Source organism: Hippocampus zosterae, chromosome 5, assembly GCF_025434085.1.
Source record: "Hippocampus zosterae strain Florida chromosome 5, ASM2543408v3, whole genome shotgun sequence".
NCBI classification, from domain to species: Eukaryota; Metazoa; Chordata; class Actinopteri; order Syngnathiformes; family Syngnathidae; genus Hippocampus; species Hippocampus zosterae.
In genome coordinates, this window is record NC_067455.1 from 3,594,947 (window position 1) to 3,612,016 (window position 17,070).

The following is a 17,070-nucleotide window of genomic DNA, read 5'->3' on the forward strand; positions in this document are numbered from 1 at the left end:
ACTAAATATTGATATGATTTCAGATCTTTTTGGACTGGTGCATCCAACTTTTTTTCTCTGGTGCAACAGTACAAAATTTAGGTGCACCTTAATTTTTTGCACCGCAGCCCTTTCAACACCACAGTTTTGTAGGTTCACTCCTAATGTGTGGGCGTCTGTGTGTGTAGCAGGGCGCGTTTAGGGCTCGGTGCTCGGACGCAGCCATGAACATCATCGGGGCCGAGGACGAGGACTTTGAGAACGATCTGAACGAGGTGGTGGACGATCAGTGCTTTTTCAGCAGCATTGAAATGCTGAAGGAGCGGCCCGCCCACCTGCTGGTCTTCATGCAGCACGTCATCCTCCAGTTTGACCCGGCGCCGCTGGTGAGACGCCACCACGCTATGCTCACTTTCACTTTTGGCTTCAGATTTAGAAGCGGGTGAATACAGTTTATGATTTATTTTTTTTCCCCCAGATTTTTTTTTTTCCTTTACAAATGAAACTATTTGCACCCGTTATGAAACATTTTCCATATTACAAGATTTCTACCAATGCCACACTAATGGTAATTTCTACACCTTTGAATAATTTTACAATTTCCATTTTGTAATTGTACCACTAATTACAAATTTCAATGAAAATTTTGACAAATTTCACCTCAACTTTCGCCACAATTTTGTTAAAAACAAATTTTCCACAAATGTTGATCAATTTTACCTCAATTTGAGTCATGATTTGTCATCGTTTTTTGGCTTGCCCCGTCAGTGACGTTTTAAACTTTCCCTCTAATTTAAAACCATTCTAATCATCTAATGAGTGATGATTTCAAGCGGCCCAGCAGTTAACTCTCCAATGTCTGTGCATAAATGATAACAAACTACAGCTGTTGCCAGCTGGCATGTAGTTATCTATTCGCGCAGGAATACGCCACCCTATCTTTGGTGCACTTTTTTTGTGTTTTTTTTTTTTTTTTTTTGCCGCAAACGCACCAGTAACACTCCCATTCGCTCCGACACCCTGGCTCCTTCAAACGCACCACTTCCCCTTTCTCATGGTGGCTAACGTTAAGACACGCTGGTTTAGTTGAATGCTTTGTCATCGTAACTCGCGTTCATGCATTTTGAATGTGTTTCCACAACCCACACAAACCATCGTCACCGTGTGTCCTCTCTCAGCTTTGTTACCTCCACGCCGACCTCCTGAAGAACCTCAATGCCAAAGAAACCAAGAAGCAGTTTGTGGAGTTCCACAACACCTTCTTGGACAAGGGTGCAGTAAGTAGGAAAAGGATTTAGGGATCCTTTGTCCCACGCCGAACTGAGCTCCCGTGAGGTCCAAGGTTATTATAGGCAACGAGTACTCCTTGTACTAAAACTAAAATTGAGGGTTGGGGGGGATGGTTCGGGAATTAAGGGAAAACAATAAACTTACTGAAAATTCATGATGTGTTTATAAAATTAATTAAGCTATATAAGTTATTGCCAAAATATCTTTAGTTTTCATCCTTGCAAATTAACATACATGAGCTTTCGAGTTTGATTTTAAATGCCTTAATTGTTGTTTTGCAGCACATCCACAAAGAAGAAAGAAGCTCAGTCATTTGAGAATTGTAGTTTACATTATGACGCAACGTTTTCTTCCTTCCTTCATGTATTAAAAAAACTAAAACTAATAAAAAAAACTAAGCTAAAACAGAACCTTTTCATAACAATAAAAACTCATAAAAACAAAAAAAATGCTCCTAAAAAACTAAATGAATGGAAAAAGCAAAAATAAAAACTAAGTACAATGAAAAATGTCAGACTATTATAAAAACATCACATATGAGGACATGATGTGACTTTGCTAAGTCATACAATTTTCTTAATTGAAACGTAGCAAAAATCCGTTTTTTTGTTTTTTTTTGCCAGGGGATGGTTCTGAATGGACTAATGGCATTCATAAATTAATTTCAATGTGGAGAGAATAAATAAATTGAGTTAAGAGCTGAATCACAGACTGAATTAAATTTGTCAATCAGTGTACCACTGCGTGTATTCTTGCAATAAAAAAAAATACATTTTCCAGTACATGTCCCCTTTAAAGTGCAGTAGAGTTAGCTTAACCTCTATGCACATGCGGTATATTCTCCTCTGTTTAGTCTATGAGACCTGACAACTTCCTGTTTGGATCGTGAGAAAACCAGGCTTTTTTTTTTCAACTGCCATTCTTTTCCTGATTGGACTTCAACCTTCACCTAGTGACAACTCAAAGGTCATTTGTAGTGTTGAAGAGACCCCTTGTGGTCATGTTGAGTCACTGCCAACTGTGTTGTCATTGCAGATCCTCAGAGTCACAGTACCTCCTGTCATAGCCACTGAACTGGGTAAGCACCGCTCATTTGTTTAAATTCTATTTTTTTTTTTAAATATGGCACACAACGTGCCGACTCCGCCTCAGACCGGACGCGCCCGGACATGCTTTCGGAAGACTTCCAAAGACGATTTGCCTACGAGGTCCAGTTGGAACAGGCGGGCGAGGTGGCCAAGCAGCTGGAGGACTTCCGGAAAAAGCGCAAGATGGGGATGACGCCTAATGAGGCAGAGCTGATCGACGTTGAGAGCCACTACCCTACCGACCGCATCCCCTTGGAAATGAAGGAGAAGTCGGTCGCCGAGAACCTGCTGGACAAGATGTCCGAGACGCAGTGAGTGCCACAAATCCCTTTCAGTCTTCAAAAAAGCAACACCCCCCAAAAAATACCCACCCCGACAAAAAAAAAATGTCAGGTGTAATTTAAGTAAGAGGGAAAATTGCAATCTCTAATACTGTACTTTATTCAAATTCACCATAGTAAGCATAAGCGACTGAGTAATGGCATTTTCTTTCTGTATATGTTACTTCGGGGCATCTCGCCAATAAAAAACGATTTGATAACTATTAGATACATGATGTATAATACGGTAAAGACTCCAAAACCATTCATATGCGTCGGGCGATACGAATGGAGAGTTGTCCATTTTAAACGCGATTCGGTTAGCTTGAATCAAACTGATTTTCCGGTTAAATCAGTTTTCGTTACCCCCACAAGTGTTGCTGCATCGTTTTGTGTTCAGTATTTTGCTTAAAGGGTTGTACAGTCGAACCTCGTAACAACGTACCTCGAGGGACATAACGAATCTGGATCGTATCGCGGCAGTTCCTATTGTCCATTTCCAATAAAATGGCCGCCAACTGCGATGTAAAATACAGTATGAACATTTACAGATGTAAAAACATGAAAATGTCAAACAATATATGTGAGATTTGCTTCCATTAACCAGACATGTTTTCAGACCATGAGCGCAATGTGTGAGTCGATTAATCGATAAGCAATGGAGGGGAATCTCACGCTGTACATTTTGTTCATAAGCAAGGTCAAAGTCGTCTTGATTGTCAAATATGCTTTATGTATGACATGCAGCATAGATTTTCGCAGCGGCAATTAGCTTCCCATGGTTAATTGTAATAAAGGCCTTTTCATTATTTTGTGGGGAAAATCTGGTCACTATTACAAAGTTTACGTTATAAAGGTGCTTGTCGTAAGCAAAATCGGCAAATGGAAAATGAATTACGTGAAATCGGGGCTTTGAAATGGGAACGTTATAGCGGTGGAAACATAAACGTGGTATGATGAAAAGCAGTTCAACTCTAGCACTGCAACGTAAATGCTGATGAGAATTAGCATTAGGCTAACGGACTGAAATGCTAAGATGTGGTTGTTATAAATTAATTCTCTTTGTCGGATGTTTATTTTGACTTTAAATATCAACCGGAATTGCTATTCAAAAGCTTGAGGCCTTTTTAAATATGCGCTCGTGAGACAAAAAAAAAAAAAGAATCATCCGAACGAGTCAAGCCACTCGTATCTCAAGGTACCACTGTACTTATGAGATGATTTGATATGGAGGAAAAAAAACAAATCACTTCAGTGGCACGTGTACTTGCTCATGAGGCAAAAAAAATCTCCTACTTTGGATTAACAACCCCGCATTCATTTTTATAGTATTTAAAACAAACAATAGCACAAAGCCAAAAATGAAAGTCCAGACTTTGCCTTAATCCGTTGCCTTAAGTTTTTGCGCCGCAATCAGCGGGTCACATGACGAGCATGATGAAACGTGTTTCACAGTGGATTTAAGATGGGAGGGGGTTACATGCGGTGCCACGCTGGCAGGAAAACTCTGGAGCTGGCACGCGGCCAGCGGGAGGCAGAGCAGGCTGGGCCACCGTTTCCAAACGAGTGTTAGCAAAGAAAACAACCACCAGTCTCCTAAAAGAGAAAAGGCTTCATTTTAGGAGGATCAAGACTTTAGGATTTAGCCGTAGGATAATTTCAATCTAGAAAATGCTTTTTTTCCCCCCTCAAAATATGCTTTATTCTTGTAAAAATTGAGACCTTAATCTGGGGGTAAATGCGACATTTAATCTTGAAAGTATATTACAATTTTCTTGAAAATGTACAACTTTATTCTCTGAATATTTGTACTTTAATCATCAAAAATGTTTGAATTTCGAAAATATTTTCCCAGAAAATAGCGGCGGGGGTTCCTTCAAATTCATTCTTGTCAACATTGCGACTTTAACCTTGAAAAATACTGTTCTTTCATTGAAAAAACTTTTTATCTTGAAAATGTCTTTTTTCTGACTAATTTCCTGGAAAATGTGATGTTTTTTTTCTCAAAAATCTAACACTACGACTTCAATCGTTTAGTGTCATATGTTTTACTTTTCAGCACGAACCTCTAACTCCTACTTAAAAGAAATGAAAGGGCGAGAGTGGAGCTTTCAGGTATCCTTGTAGCCCCCTCATATTCACGTAGGGAGGGGGCCCACATGCACAAGTAGCAATGGGGGGGGGGGGGGTGTCTGACAACGGACAATCAAATGGTTGCCTCATTTGACAAGCGAGTCTGTTTTGCCTCGCACGCTTGCACCCGCTCACCCCTCTCCCACCTCCTGGCGGCAGCAACGAGCGTTTGATTGGCTTGCGCAGGGAAATCCCAAGGAAAGACCCCTCCCTCCCCTCCGCCCCTTCGTGTTGACAACAAGACACACGTGTCGTGTTTCCGCTGTCTTGCCTTCAGATTGCATCAGCCGGATCCCCGACCCCCCCCCCCCCCAAAAAAAAAAAAAGCTTAAATAGTGTTTGGGCTCCCCCGGCAGCATTCCGACCTCGCAATCCTACACGAGACGCATACCCAACTCAAAATTTGCTTTCCTGAAAATTTAGCCGACGTTTGGCATTTGAAGTTCCTTTTTTTGCATTCGTTCATCGGATTACAGTACAGCTTTGTATGCATTGGTCACTTTTTTGATTTTCTTTCTTTTTTTTTTTTTTTTTTTCTTTTGGAAATTAGAATATGTTCAATAGCTTGAGCTGGGAACAAAACAACACTTCAGTCCACTTTGATTTGGATCACGACAGGCGCGGTCGCTTTAAGTTCCACCGGCCCAAAAGACAAATTTTGTTGTTATTATTCAGTCGCACACGAGAGAGGAAACATGCTACTTAAAAGCAAGAGGTGAGTCTGCTTGAAAAAATAAATAATAATAAATGAGCTCAACAAACTGCATTTTCTTCTCTTTGCAGACCAACAATTGTCTCGGATGAGGAGAAATGGTGAGTTGAATATGTTTTGCCAGAACTTCCTTGCCGTTTTGGAGGGGACGATTTGTGTGCTGTTGTTAAACTTGCCTGAGGTCAAATTACAGCTAGAGTACACACCAAAAAATTCCTTCCTTTCATGTCTTCATGCATGCAAAAAAAACCATATATTTTTTTTAAAGGAGTTTAGCTGCGTCGCAAGTTGTGTGCATTGATACGACATTCTATGCAAGACGAGAATGATTTCATTGTTTGCGGGCCCTCCTGAATTCTCCAATTTCAGTCATTGTGTCTCCTCCTCAGCGACGTCATCACATCTGTGGCTAAATCCAGATGTGCGAGGTGCACACAGAAATAAGACTTGATGCTCTTATGACTTATAGTCAGAATTATTACTTTTTTCGCAAAAAAGAAAATAATAATAAACATAAATATGATAGATGAGCATGTCTGTGACATGCTTTTGGCAAACTACCTCAATGCTCAAGAATATTCAATAGGCTGTATGTAAAAATGAAGACGACCACCCTGTAAACACCATAGCCCGAACAGACACCTCCTATTCTGGCAAACAGCATAAGTTTCCCAAATGCGATTAGCGCATCCATCCAGGCAACCATCCACCTACCAAGCTGTCCGTCCACCCATCCAGCCACCAATCCACTCATCCATTAAGTCAGGGGTGTCAAATTCATTTTTATCGTGGGCCATATTTGGATTTGGTTCCAAGACAATGTTTACAATATGTCTCCTATTTAAATTTGGTAGAGATTTTCGCAAGCGTCATGCAAGTTGACATGCTTAACTTGCTTCCGCGGGCCACAGAAAATGATGTGGCGGGCCAGATCTGGCCACCGGGTCTTGAGTTTGACACCTGCGCATTAACATCTCCACCAAGCCATCAATTCACCAAGCTACACGTTCATCGACTCTTCCAAGAACCCAACCCCCCATCCATCATCCATCCATCAACCCATGCATCCATTCACTTGTCCTTTCACCCTCACTCACAGATCCATCAAGCCACCTCCCCTCCATCATCAACGCCTCCACCAACCCGACCCCCAAATCTCTAATTCCCCCATGCATAAACCCACCCGCCCATCTACTATCCATCGACTTATCCAACCCATCCCTCCAGATGTAATGATAACTTTCAATGTTGCGTGTTTTGTAGCCAGTCCATCTTTTCGGCAGTGGCCTACTATATGAAGCACTTGGGGGTTAAGACCAGGGCGGTGGACAGCAAGAAGTCTCGAGGGGGCTTCTTCCGCAGTAAGCTGGTCAAGGTAAAGGCAGGCCAGCACCTTTTTGACTCTTCACTATTCGTGTCCTTCCTTTTCCTTCTAATTGCGTCCTCTTCCCTCAGAACAAGAAGGACGAGTCCACAAAGACCAAGCCCAGGGGCGGCTTCCCCGGGATACCGAGCTGGATTGCTGGCAACCGTACGTAATTGCGACTTGGCCCACGGCCCCCGTTAATGAACCGTTGCGTTCCGTCAATGACCGTTTCTCTCCTGTTACAGCTGAGGTCAAACCTAAAATGGAAGCCGAAGGTACAAGTCGCCCCGAGTGCTCGCTCCCACTTCACCACCTTAAATGTACAGTGAACCCCCGTTTACATCATGGGGGATACCGTTGCACTCGTGATAACGTTATTTTCTGTATAATTGCTTATACAGTAATCCCTCGTTTATCGCGGTTAATGGAGACCAAAACCACCCGCGATAAACGAAAATCCGCGAAGTAGCGACCAATTAACATATAAAGGTAAAATACGCAAACGGTCCGTGAGAAGCTGCAAAACAACAGCGAGTCACATAGAGCAACATATACAGTACTGTACCGTGTATAAGGAAAAAAATAAAATAAAATTATGAATGTGTTTGAAAAAATCTGCGATGCACCGAATCCGCAATAAACAAAGGGATCACTGTATATATTAATCTTGTTGGCATCCTTGCACTTACAAAAACACAAACAAGTTTGCCCCCCCCCCCCACCCGAAAAATAAACAATGCAAGAAAACAATTTCCAGTCAAAATGTTTTGTCCCCTGAAATGGACTTCAAAATGCCTTCCGGCTCGCTTGCAAACCCAGAAAACAGGAGAGATGTGATTTTCACAATGCGAACCTCAGACCATCTTGAAGCTTAGTCAACCTCAGAGGGCGATAGAAGGCCAAAATGGTTGTCCCTTGAGATGGACAAAAACGGACCAGTGGGGGCACATTGAACATAATATTGAAAGCCCATTATATCCCACCCCTGCCACCCTCAAACACCACACCATATAATTTTGTCTCACGTTGGGGCTCAAAGAACATTCTTGAAAACGTACAATTTCATCGAACAAAAGTGCAAATATAGAAAGTGAAAAGCTGTAGACAGGCTAATGTGAATGGGCATACGAAAATCAAATAAAGTGGGGGCGCAAACAATGACCTGGGGGTTCACTGTAGACAAAAGTTAGACTTTACTAATGACCCCACGAGCATGCCTGCATGTTCCCAATCACACTGGGTTTCATTCACTTGATTGAGTGCTTGGTTGGTTGTAGGCTGAGTTGCGCACCCCCAAAATTCAACTAACCCCCGTCCCATTTCCTCGTTTTCACTAAACAAGGTGCATGATGGTGGTCGTTAACCCGCCACCTCACTCAATATCGTAACATGGCCCTCTTCCGCTGTTTTCTAGCGGACAGGGAGAAAGGGAGTCAGGAGCGTAAAGGTCCAACGCCCGTCCGGGGAAACTTCGCCGACCCGACGGCGCCCGCTCTCCCCGGCAGGAAGTTGGGATCCGGCTCTGGGGGCGGCGGTTCCGGCCCCTTGCCTTTGGTGGAGATCACCGACGGTTCGGGAAACAACGCCAGCCTGAGCAACAGCCCCGAGGCCCTGCACCCTGATGGTACGTCCGTCCCACGAGTGGGATTCGTCTCTGGTGAAGCAGCATGTGGCTCAGTATCCAAGCCTTATTAATAGATGGCAATATGAAACATTCCAGGGCTCCCCAGCAATCGTCTGGAGCCGCTCATCTTGTCCGAATGGCCTGACGTCTCCCCCATAGGCCCGGGGGCCTCGCTGGGCGTCGGGGAGCCCTTCTTGGTCAGCGACACCCCCATAGAGGAGAACCCAGAGAAAGACAGGTGAGGACGGAGCGTGGAATCTCAATGGCGTCTGTCTCCAGCCAAAGCGTCGGTCCTCAGGCTGAGGATGTCTGTCCCTGCTGTGTGCTCGCTTATTTTTTTATTTGATATTTTTTTTTTTGCCATGCTGTGCCTGCCTCCCCTCACTCCGTCGATAAACCAAAGCGCAGCCCCCAATGTCCCTTCCAGCCTTTCACCTCCTGTCTTTAATCCTTTGAATCTCTTGTTTCGTCTCGCCTTCTCCTAATGTTTGAATTTGCACTTTGGTTGCTTTCTTCGCATTGTTTGTGATTCCCTTTTGTGCAGAGATGCAGTGTTGTCAGGAATTGTTGCAGTGTGTGCAATTTGCTTCTTGCGTTTGGACTCAAATCAGGGATGACTTGAGCCGAACCGCAGATGTTGGTTGTTTCTTGCTCGATGGAGAGTGGAACTTGTGAAGTCAGATAAAGGCTTTCTACGCCATAGGTGTCCAAACGGTTTCTTCTGAGGACTGCATACAGAAAAATAGAAAGATGCAAAGGGCCACTTTGAATTCTTTTTTTTTGTTTGTTTCCACTTTAACTTATTGAACACAGAAATTTTAATCAATCAAGCAAGTGATTCTGTATTATGTAATGTAGTCATTTTGAACAACTGCTGCGTCAAGGCGTTCTGTGAAACGAGAGAAGGCTAATAGGTTGTTTTTTTCGGGGGGTTGGAGCGTATCCGGCTAGGATAGCTCCTCCCCTCCACTGAGCAACTGCTGAATCCCATCTCCTCATTCAGAACCAAAACAAGATCAATCAGTAGTAAGCTGACCATGCTTTACGTTACCATTCATGTGATTCACTTATTGGGCCTTGACACTGAACACAAAGTGGAAAAGAACCATTTTTGTTGCTGAAACGCAACAGCTACAACTCTAATGCTTGCCCGTCCCCAGCTTAAAAAAATTATACATATTTTTTTTTTATATAGCATTGCAGACAAATCGCACACAGATTTGTGCGATTCACCTTAAGGCCCATATTAATGACTGTGAAGGAAAAATTGGATATTCCAATCGGAAAAATTGTACACTAGTGATTCCTCCGTACGTTAATTCCATAAGCGACTAAGCAAAGTATGAACTCCACACTTTTGTGTGGAGTTTGTTGTCGCCTGCTTATTTTGTTTGCCTGTTGATGATGTCTGCATGTCTGGGCGAACGCAGCCCCCGTTGACACTCGTCTCCGTTGTGCGTGTGCGTGCATTGCGTGTGTTGCTAGCAAGCCGTATTTGCACCGCGTGGAGTCGGCACTTGTCGCAGGTGTGATGAGTTGAGGTGTTAACGGTGTGGTGTCCCGTGTCTTTACAGACGCAGGACAAGGTGGGCGCCTTGACTGAGGCATGGACAATGCTTCACTACACACACACACACACACACACACACACCCACACACACACACACACACACACTTAGTAGCACAAGCGCTTAAGTATTGTTTTCCTAGAATTAACTTGATTATTGGGTCCAGATATGGCGAGTTGGTGATACTTAGTTTATTTATTATATTCATTTATTTCAATATTTTAAAAATACTAATACTAAATAGAAATATTTCCAATATTTAGAAAAAAAGTTGAATTGATTCTGGAAAAACTTGAGTATTTTGTGAGAATAAAAACAAAATACATGTTAAAAAAAAACATATACATTAAATTTTAAAAAAGTATAGTAGACCCCTGCTATTATCAGGGGATATGGATCAGATTTGTTAGCAAATAGCAATCATCTGCAAATAAATGCTATTTATTTTTATTGCATGACAAAAAGTAATTATGTTCGGGGAAAAAAATGAATAATAATGAGATCATGTTTACAAATTCGATGAAAAAAATAATATTGGACGGAACAATATTCCAGAAACATGATAAAAAATTATCATATTTTTTTAAAAAAAGACAAAAATTCTGTTTTCAAATTTTTTTTTAAATTTGTATTTTTAATAATAATAATAATACATTTTATTTATAAGCGCCTTTTAAGGCATATTGATGTATTTCATGCAATTCAGGATGAAAAGTATTTGGAAGTATTGCGTTGAATTTTATGTTGAATGGATCAACGTTTTACTGTGAGTTGGCGATGCATGCATTTCATTGGCCAAAATGAAACCTGGCCCGAACGTGGAATTGTCTAACATCATATTTTTCATTCCTCTGCCATTTCTTATGTCTTTCCTTACTGCCTACATGTCACTTTGCTGCTCTTTATCATTTCTCTGCCTGTATTTTCCCGTCCACATCTTGACATCCTCGTCTTTTCCCCATCCTCTTGTCCACTTGCGTCCACCCCCCCCCCCCCCTCCCATCACATCGGCAGTAAGAAGGTCGCGCGTAGCGAGAGCGCTCGCGTGGCCCGCCAGCCCTCACGCCGTCGCGGCTCATCCCGGGCCAAACAGTCGCGCTCTCGTAGCGACGTGGACCTGCAGCCGCTGTCAGCCGCGGCCACGCTCGGCTCCCATTTGTAAGATTGCACAGCAGGGATGGACAGAAGCCTGCATTCAAATAAGTATCATTCACTTGCATTCTTTGGGATAAGAAAAATCACATCAGAAATGTTTAAAAATGTTTTCAGAAATAATGAGGATGAAAAATATTTTTTTTTTCGGTCTAAAAAGAGTTGAAGAAAAACTTTTCTACAAAAGAGACAAGTTGAACATTTTTTTTCTTCCCCCAGAAGTTTTGGACAAATATAAATAAAGTGGTTTTGTTTTTTAAATTGGAAAATCGTTTTTTTGCAGGGGGGTTGGGACAAAAATGATAAAGTTGAAACCCCGCTTGGGATGATTTGAACATTTCCAAATTGTGTGTGAAAAATGTGTGATGGTTGACTTGCTGATGCGTTTTGGGCCAGCAATGAAGGAGCGACAACAGCTGTTTCGGAGGGCTCCGGGTCGTCGCCCGCTAGCCCCGCCCCCCAACTCGAGGAGATGGAGCCGCGCCTGCTGGAGTTCGAGCAGGAGCCGCCCAACTGGAAGGAGCTGGCCTCCCCGGAGGTGCTGTCCAGCCTAAGCAAAAAGGAGACCAAGCGGCAGGAGGTCATCAACGGTGAGACGCTTTCCAGTACAGCAGACAACAGTGTCTTGTGTACAAAGCATTCTGGGAGTGGTCGAACAAATTTCATAATTGTTGTTTTGTAAGGTCCAGATTGCAGATTATCACGGGTGGGTCAGGAAAATGTTGACAGTATTTCATATTTCTGCCTCCAATTTCTTCTCGCAGAGTTATTCGCCACAGAGCACGCTCACGTGCGCATGCTAAGCGTCCTCCAGATGGTCTTCTCCAAGCCTCTGGAGCGAGAGGAGCTCCTCACCTCCACCGAGCTGTCAGCCATCTTCCCCAATCTGGACGAGATCATCGAAATGCACTGTGAGCAATTTTAGTTTATTTTGAGAGGAAGCGTAAGTGGGGAGGCAACCGGCTTGAGTTCAAACGCTCTTGTCCTCTTTGTCCAGATCACCTCTACGAGAACCTGAAGAAACTTCGTGTGGAGGATAATTTTATCGTCAAATCTATCAGCACCACTGTTCTCAACAGAGTGAGACCTCATTTATTTAATTTGTCACCTCCCTCCAAACCTTTATTTAATTTTACATGGAGTCTGTTAGTTACAAAGCACTCTTTTTCAGTGTTATCTGAAAGTCACGAAATTTAGAGTATTATGTGCTTCAATGGGTAATAAATTGTTGATTTATTGTCCGCACAAATATTTAATTATACACATAGTGGGCATTTTTTTTTTCTTTGACTTAAAAATGCTCTAATACTATGAACTGATATTTTAATAATAATAATACATTTTATTTGTGGGCGCCTTTCTAAGAACTCACGGACACCTTACAACAAGCAAGCATTAAAATGGATGATGAATGTAACATATTTATATGATATACAGTATATTGTATTTTTATATATATTTTTTTTCTTTGGTGCATTTAAGTTTGAGGGCACGGAAGGGGAATGGTTCCAGAAGCTGACGGCCCGCTTCTGCAGTCACCAGTCCTGGGCCCTGGACCAGATCAAAAGCAGGCAGAAGAAAGAGGCTCGCTTCAATGCCTTCATCCAGGTACGGCTCACGAGCGCGACGGCTGGCGGCCATCTTGGGAGTGAGGCTAAAGGGCTGCCGTGGTGACGACAGGAGGCGGAGAGCAAGCCACAGTGTCGGAGGCTGCAGCTGAAGGACATCATTCCCATCGAGATGCAGAGGCTCACCAAGTATCCGCTGCTCCTGGAAAACATCGCTAAGAACACAGGTGTGTGTGCGCGCGCATGCGCATAGCAAATCAAACGAGCATTCATGCGTAGGATTTGATGGGACCTCCAGGGGAGAAATTGCTTGGCAAAAGTGCCTTCTTGTAGCCTCTCCGTGACGTGTGCAGTTGAGCTCTTTCTCTTCAATTGCGTTGATTGTTGTTGTGCACGGCAGAGGATCCCGGTGAGAAGGAGCGCGTCCATCAGAGCGCCGAGTGCTGCCGAAAGATCCTCAACCACGTCAACGAGGAGGTCAAAGACATGGAGAATTTTCTGGTGAGTCATTCGACGCCGTTACCGACTCACTCATCAAATTTAGCTTACTTACGCTCAAACGTGTTCTGCGCAGACGCTCAAGGACTACCAGCGGCGATTGGACACGTCAGGACTCAAGCCCAGTAATGAGCTCTATACGGAATACAAGGTACGCGGCCACATTCTCGGCACCCGCAACACCACCTGGCGACTGGAACCGTGTATACGTGTGCATGTGTAGTTTTAAAAAAAATTTTTTTAGTGTAGTTCCATGGGTTTGTGTCCATGTGTGATTATCCTCATCTGTGTGTAAGTTAGACCCACCGCCAGCACTGGTTGTAGGTTGTCTATGTTAGCGTGTGTGACCGTGTCTGCGTGTCCACGTGAATATCCGTTTGTGTGTACGTGCGTGTTGATGTATGTGAGAGCATTGTGACAATCCGTGTGTATCAGAAACGTCTATCGTTGTTGTTATTGTTTCCCAAGATGTCTGACCGTCTCACCACGCCCCCTTGTTTCCCCCCCCATTAGAACATAGACCTGACGCAGAAGAAGATGCTCTATGAAGGCCCCCTCACTTGGAAGGTCACCAAGGAGAAGGCTGTCGGTGAGTAACACACAAGACACAGTGAGGCAGTGGGTGGGGTGGGGGAGAGGGGGGGGGGGGGGTCATCCTCCTCACTCCACAATCGCGAGTGGCCTAAGAAAAAGCAAAAGGCACATGACGGCTGGGTGGTGTGTCCCCCCTTCAGAGGTGCAGTGCGTGCTTCTGGGCGACCTGCTGGTGCTCCTGCAGAGGCAGGACGACAAGATGGTGCTCAAGTGCCAGAGCAAGAGCATCATCGCCGTGCAGGAGGGCAAGCAGATGCTCAGCCCCATCATCAAGCTCGACTCGGTTTTCCTGCGCGAGGTGGCCACCGGTTCGTCTCACACACGCATACATGAACGGATAAAGCGGAAGAAGAAGAATCAATTGTCTAAAGGTTTCAGCAATTTGGCGGGGGTAAAAAGAAAAATAACTCTTTTTTTTTTTTTAGGGAAAAAATTTCAATATTAAATCTGTTCTCAGAGTTAAAAAAAAATAAAAGAAACAACTGAAAATATTTGAATGTTTTAGAAAAAAAATAAAATAAATAGAACATCTCACTTATAACACCGTGATGTTGGTTGCAGATTTAAAGGCCTTCTACGTAATCTTCACCTGGGACAGCGGCGCCCAGATCTACGAGCTGGTAGCTCAGTCCGTCGGCGAGAGGAAACTGTGAGTGTCTTTTGATGGACAGAGAAATTAATCTGTTGCTCGATCAAACTGTCACCATTGTAAATTATTCACAGTTGGCTTTTTTGTGTGTGTGTGGGTGTTCACTTAATATGCCTTGTTGAAGCTGCTGCTACTTTTCAGTTATGTTCTATAATGCGTGTGCGTGTGCATGCGCGCAGTTGGACCAACGTGATCAAATCGGCAGTTGATGATCTGAAGAGGAGCGGAGCACCCATGAGGATCACCTTCCCTCCTGGAAGTGGAGCCGGATTTAATCCTTCTGGGTGAGTGTGTGCATTGTCTACATTGATCTGCATCCGTGTGTGTGTGTGTGTGTGTTGTATCAAAGTGTACTTGTGTTTCCAAGTCCATATGTATGCACCCCAGATTATGACTCTGTGTATGTGTGTGTGTGTGTGTGTGTGTCTCAGGCTGAGCGCCCCTCAGAGCCCCACAGAAAATGGCGGTTTGAAGAGTAACCCTGGTAAGACACAAATTGATAGTCCACCCGCCCATATTGGCATTGTTCGCTCGGTAACTCGCATTTCAAATGGGTGTGTGTGCAGATCGCGACAAGGACAGCTTGAGCGACGACAAGCCATCCGATCCCCGGCACTCGCTGATCGACTTCCTGTCTGACAAAGGCTTCGACCTCCTCGGACACTCCAACAGCGATCAGGAGAAGATAGCCGCCAACGCCCTGGACGAAGGTGAGTCTTCGGCGTCCCACGTAGCCGTGACATCCTCACTTAACAAGCCCTCCCCACCACCTCGTGTTTTAGTCATGCTGCTGAAGAGGCTGCTGGTTGGGAGCATCAGCCTTTTGGAGGATGGAGAAAATGGGGAGGAGCCCAGTCGAGAAATGGACGGCTGTCAATCAACAGGTATTTTTTTTTTGGTGCCTGGAGATGCGGATATCACGAGTCATCTTTCACCATTGAAACGAATGAAAAGACCCTTAATGAGTTTCAGACTCTCATCATTGTTTGTGTTTTTTTTTAATGATTAAAAATAGCAGTCTCTAAAATTGCACTTTATAAAAAGAGAGTAATAATGAATAAAGGGGCGGGCCGGTAGTCCAGTGGTTAGCACGTCGGCTTCACAGTGCAGAGGTACCGGGTTCGATTCCAGCTCCGGCCTCCCTGTGTGGAGTTTGCATGTTCTCCCCGGGCCTGCGTGGGTTTTCTCCGGGTGCTCCGGTTTCCTCCCATATTCCAAAAAACATGCGTGGCAGGCTGATTGAACACTCTAAAGTGTCCCTAGGTGTGAGTGTGAGTGCGGATGGTTGTTCGTTTCTGTGTGCCCTGCGATTGGCTGGCAACCGATTCAGGGTGTCCCCCGCCTACTGCCCGATAGGCTCCAGCACCCCCCGCGACCCTAGTGAGGATCAAGCGGCTCGGAAGATGAATGAATGAATAATGAATAAATTAGTAAAATATTACACATTCCTGTATCGTGATTTCATGCTTCAAGCAAATGGGGGGAAAAATTCTCTATTATGGGCAAGGAGGGGCATAGTCACAATGAGCACACTCATGCAGAAATGGCTGTAGACATTTTTTTAATTCTAATACCTTTGTATTGTATTTAAAGTGTGTGGGAGGAGTCAAACGGCACTCTGTATCATGGATTATCAGTTCTTGCGGTTGGCTCTGCGATAAACTTTTATTTAGGTGCAGTTTTTATTGAACTTTTATGTGCAATAAACAATGTTTGACTTAAAATCGTATGAATCATAATTTTGGTGAATTCAGCCTTTGTCTCATTTTACTGGGCGAAGTTTGTGATGATGGTGGTTAGTGACTTTTGAGAGCTAAGTGGAAAGATTTCAAAACCACTGCGATTTTCCCGGTGCTAATTGCGCTTCGGTTGACTTTGAAGAATGCCAGCTGGCGGAGCGCGGCCCCGACGGGGAGAAAGAAGGCTACGGCTCCAAGGGGGACACGGAGAGCCTTCCCTCGGAGACTGCCAGCCTGGTCTTGTCCCCGGAGAGGATGGTGGAAGTGTGCCGGAGGCTCGCCAGCCTGGAGCAGCAAATCAAGAAACTCCAGGTGATTTCGGGGAGAAAAATACCATCTAGGCTCACAATAATAGCAAAGTGGCTGACAGGAGCGAAAGAAAAAAAAAAAGCATTAAAACGCTGGCCGTTATTACGCCACTGAAAATTGCCTGGTGAAATTGGACTTGGGTGGCAATGGCGGTCGAGGTGTGAGAAAGAGGATGCAAGAGGTTGCGTTGTGTGAGTGGGTTTGTGCCTCTGAAGGAAGGTGCTATCGATTTGTTTTTGTGCCTCGTAGACGGTGGAAGAGGAACATCACAGGCTACAGGAGGCTTTGTCCAAGTTCTCGTTGGAGGGCGGTGACTTTGCCTAAGATCCCATCACGCCACCTGCTGGCCATTAGGTGAGACAATTGGAATGGCAGGCCCAGATGACGGACACGGCACAAGCGTGCCCATATTTGGCGCTAACAGTGAAGTGACAGGAAGTAGCCTGGTTTGGATGTGAAGTAGGCCGCCCTTTTTAAAAAT

At 44.2% G+C, this 17,070-nt stretch overlaps 1 protein-coding gene across 7 annotated transcripts in view; it reads left to right on the plus strand.

The window, feature by feature from the left end:
- arhgef1b (Rho guanine nucleotide exchange factor (GEF) 1b) overlaps positions 1 to 17,070 on the plus strand; it is a 31,650-nt gene that overhangs the window by 12,048 nt on the left and 2,532 nt on the right. For 2 of the 7 annotated variants that reach the window (XM_052064982.1, XM_052064980.1), the window contains exons 2-29: positions 171 to 365; positions 1,158 to 1,256; positions 2,305 to 2,347; positions 2,422 to 2,668; positions 5,594 to 5,623; positions 6,786 to 6,897; positions 6,978 to 7,053; positions 7,134 to 7,163; positions 8,303 to 8,512; positions 8,609 to 8,750; positions 10,087 to 10,098; positions 11,095 to 11,238; positions 11,629 to 11,822; positions 11,997 to 12,143; positions 12,230 to 12,312; positions 12,715 to 12,840; positions 12,913 to 13,027; positions 13,201 to 13,301; positions 13,375 to 13,449; positions 13,812 to 13,887; positions 14,033 to 14,200; positions 14,454 to 14,541; positions 14,721 to 14,825; positions 14,973 to 15,025; positions 15,108 to 15,251; positions 15,324 to 15,425; positions 16,423 to 16,592; positions 16,839 to 16,943. In XM_052064982.1, the coding sequence (XP_051920942.1) occupies positions 204 to 365; positions 1,158 to 1,256; positions 2,305 to 2,347; positions 2,422 to 2,668; positions 5,594 to 5,623; positions 6,786 to 6,897; positions 6,978 to 7,053; positions 7,134 to 7,163; positions 8,303 to 8,512; positions 8,609 to 8,750; positions 10,087 to 10,098; positions 11,095 to 11,238; positions 11,629 to 11,822; positions 11,997 to 12,143; positions 12,230 to 12,312; positions 12,715 to 12,840; positions 12,913 to 13,027; positions 13,201 to 13,301; positions 13,375 to 13,449; positions 13,812 to 13,887; positions 14,033 to 14,200; positions 14,454 to 14,541; positions 14,721 to 14,825; positions 14,973 to 15,025; positions 15,108 to 15,251; positions 15,324 to 15,425; positions 16,423 to 16,592; positions 16,839 to 16,913 (3,129 nt within the window). In that variant the 5' untranslated portion in view covers positions 171 to 203 and the 3' untranslated portion in view covers positions 16,914 to 16,943. Of the gene's footprint in view, positions 1 to 167; positions 366 to 1,157; positions 1,257 to 2,304; positions 2,348 to 2,421; positions 2,669 to 5,115; positions 5,526 to 5,593; positions 5,624 to 6,785; positions 6,898 to 6,977; positions 7,054 to 7,133; positions 7,164 to 8,302; positions 8,513 to 8,608; positions 8,751 to 10,086; positions 10,099 to 11,094; positions 11,239 to 11,628; positions 11,823 to 11,996; positions 12,144 to 12,229; positions 12,313 to 12,714; positions 12,841 to 12,912; positions 13,028 to 13,200; positions 13,302 to 13,374; positions 13,450 to 13,811; positions 13,888 to 14,032; positions 14,201 to 14,453; positions 14,542 to 14,720; positions 14,826 to 14,972; positions 15,026 to 15,107; positions 15,252 to 15,323; positions 15,426 to 16,422; positions 16,593 to 16,838; positions 16,944 to 17,070 lie in introns of those variants that run through there. The other 5 variants (XM_052064981.1, XM_052064983.1, XM_052064984.1 and 2 more) reach the window with 5 other exon arrangements.